At 55.0% G+C, this 6,658-nt stretch overlaps 1 protein-coding gene across 1 annotated transcript; it reads left to right on the top strand.

The window, feature by feature from the left end:
* Positions 1–3,006: 3,006 nt before the first annotated feature.
* Positions 3,007–6,132, top strand: EAH_00059410 (hypothetical protein, conserved; the record flags this gene model as incomplete). Its single annotated transcript, XM_013393570.1, has 1 exon — positions 3,007–6,132. The coding sequence occupies one exon, from the start codon at positions 3,007–3,009 to the stop codon at positions 6,130–6,132; it is 3,126 nt and encodes a 1,041-aa protein (XP_013249024.1).
* Between the last annotated feature and the right edge of the window lie 526 nt (positions 6,133–6,658).

Genomic DNA, 6,658 nt, shown 5'->3' with positions numbered 1-6,658 from the left:
TATCATCGCAAAGGCTACCGCTGCAGCAAACACAAGCAGCAGCAGCAAAAGCAACAGCAAAGGCAGCAGAAGCAACACAAGCACACGCAGCAATGAAGAGAGGGATATGCTTATTATTAGGGTTTCTGTTAGGGTTTATACTGTATTAGGGTTTTTATTAGGGTTTATTTATAAATAGGGTTTATAATAAGGCTGCTCTTAGGGTTTATAATAGGGCTTATATGATAGGGTTTAGGGTTTGACTTAGGGTTTGGCTTAGGGTTTATATTAGGGTTTATAATAGGGTTTGAATAAGGGTTTATGTTAGGGTTTGAATAAGGGTTTGAATAAGGGTTTATGTTAGGGTTTGAATAAGGGTTTGAATTAGGGTTTATGTTAGGGTTTATAATAGGGCTTAAATTAGGGTTTGAATAAGGGTTTGAATTAGGGTTTATGTTAGGGTTTATATTAGGATTTATGTTAGGGTTTATAATAGGGCTTAAATTAGGGTTTGAATAAGGGTTTGAATAAGGGTTTGAATAAGGGTTTGAATTAGGGTTTATATTAGGATTTATAATAGGGTTTGAATAAGGGTTTATGTTAGGGTTTGAATAAGGGTTTGAATTAGGGTTTATATTAGGGTTTATAATAGGGTTTGAATTAGGGTTTGAATTAGGGTTTGAATAAGGGTTAGAATTAGGGTTTAAGTTAGGGTTTACCTGCGCATACAGCACAATACGTAGAGTTATCGAGGAGCGGCACGCAGTAGAGATCCCACATAGAAGGAAACGCAAAAGCAGCAGCAGCAACAATAAACAAAAACATGTGCAGACAAATAAGCAGCAAGATAGAACTGCGAACAGGGTTCTGAACTAAAGGGGCAGGGCCTCCGCCCGGAGGCTTCTTAAATAAATAACGAAGCATCATCTTCCTTGCTGCTCTTGATAGTCTTCCTGCTGCTGCTGCTGCTGCTGCTGCTGCTGATCTTTCTGCTCCTGCTGCTGAGAGATGATGATGATGATCGTCTTCCTCCTGCTGCTCCTGCTGATGATGATGGTCTTCCTGCTGTTGCTGCTGCTGATGGTTTTCCTGCTGCTGCTGCTGATTATGATGGTCTTCCTGCTGCTGCTGCTGTTGCTGGTCTTCCTGCTGCTGCTGCTGCTGCTGATGGTCTACCAGCTGCTGCTGCTGCTGATGATGATGGTCTTCCTTTTGTTGCTGCTGCTGGTGGTCTCCCTGCTGTTGCTGTTGCTGCTGCTGGTCTTCTTCTTGCTCCTCCTGCTGATGGTCTTCCTGCTGCTGTTGCTGCTGATGTTGGTCTTCTTGCTGCTGCTAAGGCTGCTCTTGCTGCTGCTGCTGGGGGCGGGCACACGCTGCTGCTGCTGCTAAAGGTGCTGCTCCTGCTGCTGCTGCTGCTAAGAGAGCCCCTGCTGTTGCTTTTGATGAGGCGCCTTCTGTTGTTGCTGCTGCTCCAGCTGCTCTTGTTGCTGCTGCAGCTGCTGCTCAGGGTGCTCCTGTGGCGCTGCTGCTGCTGCTCAGGGTGCTCCTGTTGCTGCTTTTGATGGGGCTTCTGCTGCTGCTGCTGCTGCTACTCCTGCCGCTGCTGCTCACGGGGCTGCTGCTGCTGCTAAAGATCGGGGGCACTTTCTGCTGCTGGTCCTCCAGTTGCTGTTGCAGTTCCTGCTGCTGCTGCTGGTAGTTATTGTAGTGCTGCTGATGGCTGGACTTCTGCTGCTGCTACTGCTCCTGTTGCTGCTGCTGCTGCTGCTAGAACTGCCGGTGCGGCAAACGAGGCACACGCTAGCGCCTTCGCCGTGGAAACAGCCCTTCATGCTGCTGCTGCTGCTGCTGTTGCTGCTGCTGTTGCTGCTGCTGCTTGTGCTGCTGTTGTTTTAAGCATGTGATGTGTCCATGTTCTTCATAAGCCCGGTGGTTAAGGGGACGCAAGACTCCTGTGAGAAGCAATGAGGCCCTGCTGCTGCTGCTGCTGCTGCTGCTGCTGCGGCTGCTTCTGCTGCTGTTGAAGCACCAGCTGGGCTCAGCCTTAAAGGAGAACAGCAGAAGAGACACTGCAACAAAAGGAGAAGAAAGATCAGCAAGTGGATCGGGCTCGAAGTTTCAATGTAGAGAAGAAGTTGCATGACCTGCTGCTGCTGCTGCTGCTGCTGCTGCCGCTACCGCTGGTCACTGCGCGTCTGGAAGCAAATTCGCTGCTGCTGCAGCAGACAAAAGGCTCTACATTTGCTGCTTGAAAGCTTTAATTGATACTGCTTTATGTAGTTATGGGTGTACCTGTTCCTGTAGTAGTTGTTTTATCTGCAGCAGCAGCAGCAGCAGCTGCTGCTGCTGCTGCTGCTGCTGCTGCTGCTGCTGCGGGCCTCCTACGAGGGTTTGCTGAGGGCGGCTGCTGTGCCTTCACTTAGGAGACCTCAGAAGAAACAGTATTGTTTTGTTTTTGTTTGCATTAAACATATTTGTCTTCGTTGAGGGCTGGGGGTCCTTGCTGAGTCTTTGCTGCTGCTGCAGCTGCTGCTGCTGCTGCGCCGACACCGCACCTCAGAGACCAGTGCTTGTCTACAAGGACATCTGTTAGGGGTTGGTGCTCGCGGAGCTCAAACCCTAAACCCTAAACCCTAAACCCTTCTTTGGATCTGCAGGAGGCTAGCGCCTCAGCGATCGAGGAGCGTTCTGCTGCTGCTCCTCCTCCTGTTGCTGCTGCTGGTTGCTGCAGCAGCACAGCATATCCTGCCCAGCAACAGCAGCAGCAACAGCAGCAGCAGATTCTACGCCAAAGCCATGCAGCCTTTATATTAGAGTCTCTTGCGAGTATTGTATGAGGTTTTCCTTGCTGTTGTTGCAGGAGCAGCAGCTTGCAGCAGCAGCAGCAGCGGGCGCTGCGGGTGTCGATACACCGCTGCCTCAGCAGCAGCTGCAGCAGCTGCTGCTGCTACTGCAGTTGCTGCTGCTGTCTTTTTTTAATTAAATTAGTGAGAGTATTTCAAAACAACGGTCTCCGTCGTAGTAGGCATGGCATGCCTCTCAGAAGAGCTGCAGCAGCAGCACTGGCTGCTGCTGCCAGCGTCCTTAGGAGGTAGGGGGGCCCCCCAGGGCTTTCAGCAGACTGTGAACGCTCTAGAGAACTTCGGATATCATGAGGGGCCCCTGGGGGCTCCACAGGAGACGGGGGGCCCCCAGGGGGGCCCCCTGACAGGACCCCATTATCAGCTGCAGCAGCAACAGCAGCAACAGCAGCAGCATCAACAGCAACAACTCTTCGAGCAGCCAAGCCGCATGCAGCAGCAGCAACAGCAACAGCAACAGCAACAACAGATGCAGCAGCAGCGGCACCAGGAGATGCTGCTGCCAACGATGCAGGTCCAGCAGCACCATATGCAACAGCAGCACATGCAGCAACAGCAGCAGCAGCACATGCAGCAGCAGCAACGGCGCATGCAACAGCAGCAACACATGCAGCGACACCCGCACATGCAGCAGCAGCCGCAGCAGCACGTGCCGCAGCAGCCGCAGCCGCACATGCAGGAGGAACAGCACATGCAGCAGCACCAGCATATGCAGCAGCAGCAGCAACAGCATCGCATGCAGCAGCAGCAGCAGCAGCACATGCAGCACCAGCAACGGATGCAGCATCAGCATCACATGCAGCCGCAGATGCAGCAGCAGCAGCATCACGCGCAGCAGCAACACTTGCAGCAGCAGCATATGCCTCAGCCGCACATGCAGCACCGCCACATGCAGCAGCATATGCAGCACCAGCAACAGCACATGCATCAGCATCACATGCAGCAGCAGCACACGATGCCGCTGCCCCCAATTCCGCCGCAGCAACTTGCTGCCTCTCACCTCCCGCTGCAGCATCAGGGTTATATGCAGCAGCAGCACCTGCAGCAGCACTTGCAGCACCTCCCCCTTATACCGTCGCCGCAGCAGGCACTCCAGCAACAGCAACAGCAGCAGCAGCAGCAGCAGCAGCAGCAGCAGAATATCCATCAGAACCAGCTGGGGTTCTCCCAGCAGCTATTGCAGCTGCCGCTACGCACGCAGCAGCAGCAGCAGCAGCTGATTCCGACGCAGCAGAAGCCACAAGGCGCAACACTGCAACAACAGCAGCAGCAGATGGGCCCCCCGCAGCAGCAGCAACTGCAGCAACAGCAGCTGCTACTGCTGCAGCAGCAGCAGGTGCACCAACAGGTTTTGTCAGAGGCAGACTCCCCCGTACACTGCAAGGGCCAGCAGCAGCAGCACGAGGGGGGGCGTCAGCTAACGAGCTCTTCGCGTACTCCTGCTGCTGCTGCTGCTGCTACTGCTGCTGCGGGTGGTGCTCAGGGCTCTTCTCTGAGCGCAGAGATGCAGAAGGGGGTGCAGCAGCTGCTGCAGCTGCAGCAGGCTGCTGCGCTGCTGGAGCAGCGGGAGATGGACGTCGCCCTAAAGGAATTGGAGGCCGTATACTTGCCTCTCTTCTGCAGCAGCGAAGCTGCAGCAGAAAGCAGCAGCAACAGCAGCTGCTGCAACAGCAGCGAGGTCGCTGCTGTTTCGCAGGAGAGCCCGACCAAAGACACCGCCAGAAGCGCCAGCAGTAGCAGCATGTGCTGCAGCAGCAGCAGCAGCAGCAGCAGCAGCAGCAGCAGCTCTTTGTTTTGGAGTCTGCCTCTCTTCAAGCTGCTGGCCCTGAGGAGACAGCGAGGGGACACATTCACTGCTTTAGGCGAAGGTAGATGGGTCCCCTGGCCTGCGAGTCGTCGAGACGCGCAGTGTTTGCTGCTGCAGCAGCAGCTGCTGCTGCAGCAGCTGCAGCAGGATCAGCAGCAGCAGCAGGATCAGCAGCAGCAGGATCAGGATCAACAGCAGCAGCAGCTGCTGCTGCTGGGCCTCTGGCGCACCGGCCAGACTGGGGCCCCTACTCTCGAGTGCCCCTCTGATGCTGCAGCAAAGATCAGCAGCATTATGCAGCTACCGCTTCCTCTTTACTTCTCTCTTCAACCTACATCAGAGGCCTCTTCGTTCTTCTGCTGGAGGCCCTTGGGGCCCCCCCAGGTATGCACACAAACTACCGCACCCCCTGCTGCTGCTGCTGCTGCGGATGCTGCTGATGCTCAGCCACCCCTGCGCCTGCAAACTGAAGCCACCGCAGAGGAAACACACGAACGCATCGGGCAGCAGCTGCATCAGCAACAGCAGCAGCAGCAACACCAGCAGCAACAGCAGCAGCAGCAGCAGCAACAGCAGCAGCAACAGCAGGAGCTGCAGCAGCAACAGCAGCAGCAACAACAACAGCAGCAGCGCGGCCACCAGGGTGAGCACGCACAGGAGCTGCTGCAGCAACGGCAAGAAGCGCCACAAGAAAACCTGCAGGAGCAGCAGCAAGTGAAGGAGCCTCCTCAGCATCAGCTGCAGCAGAACCTGCTGCAGCAGCAGGGCATGGATCAGCAGGAGCTGCAGCGACGAGGACTGCAGCAGCAGCAGCAGCAACTGGAGCAGCTGGAAGTACAGGGGCGGCAGCCACAGCAGCAGGACCTACAGCAACAGGAGGTGCAGCAGCAACAGCTGCAGCAACAAGAGCTGCAGCAGCAAGTGATGCAGCAGCAACAGCTGCAGCAACAGGAGCCGCAGCAACAGGAGCTGCAGCAGCAACAGCTGCAGCAACAAGAGCTGCAGCAGCAAGACCTGCAGCAACAGGAGCTGCAGCAGCAAGAGGTACAGCAGCAACAGCTGCAGCAACAGGAGCTGCAGCAGCAACAGCTGCAGCAGCAGGAGCTGCAGCAGCAAGAACAGCAGCACCAGGAGCTGCAGCAACCGCAGCTGCTGCAACAGGAGCTGCAGCAGCAGGAGCTGCAGCAACAGAAGCTGCAGCAACAGGAACTGCAGCAGCAGGAGCTGCGGCAGCAAGAGCTGCAGCAACAGGAGCTGCAGCAACAGCTGCGAAAACAGGAGCTGCAGCAGCAAGAGCTGCAGCAACAGGAGCTGCAGCAACACGAGCTGCATCGGCAAGAGCTGCAGGAACAGGAGCTGCAGCAGCAAGAGCTGCAGCAACAGGAGCAGCAGCAGCAGCATGCCGCAAGCTGTGGTCTCCCTTTTAAGTGTTTTGTAGAGATGGGGACCGCAGCTGACGGCTGCTGCGGCCTCCTTGAGGCTTGAGATTTGTTGTATATTTCTAGCAGCAGCAGCAGCAGCAGCAGCAACAGCAGCAGCAGCAGCAGCAGCAGGAGTGGAGCATTTTTAAGTCGCATGTGCAGCAGCAGCAACAGCAGCGGCAAGTGCTGTCGCCGCTGTTAAGCGTTAGTAGATAGAAGGTTTGTAGAGCGCTAGGGAGCCAGCAGCAGCAGTAGCAGCAGGTGCTGCTGTTTTGCTGCTGCTGCTGCTGCTGCTGCTGTTGCTGCTGCGTCCATGTTTGTAGAGTAAAGAGACGCAGCAGCTACTGCACTTCGTGTGTATATACAGCTGAGAGCTGCTCCTTTCTTAGCTAGTCAAAACGAAGAAGAAGATTGTTTCTTTATTGCTGTCTTTACAGCTTAAAAACATTAAAATTATAGAGGGCTTCGCCCTGCAGGCTGTCTGTACACTTCAGATAGCCACGAGACAGTCTTAGAGAGGTTTTGCTGCTGCTGCTGCTGGTGATGCTGCTGCTGATGCTGCTGCTGCTGATGGTGCTGCTGATGTTGAT

The sequence above is a fragment of the Eimeria acervulina genome, genomic scaffold (genome assembly GCF_000499425.1).
Source record: "Eimeria acervulina Houghton genomic scaffold, Eah_scaff1404, whole genome shotgun sequence".
Lineage (NCBI taxonomy): Eukaryota > Apicomplexa > Conoidasida > Eucoccidiorida > Eimeriidae > Eimeria > Eimeria acervulina.
This window is presented reverse-complemented; position numbering and strand designations above follow the sequence as displayed.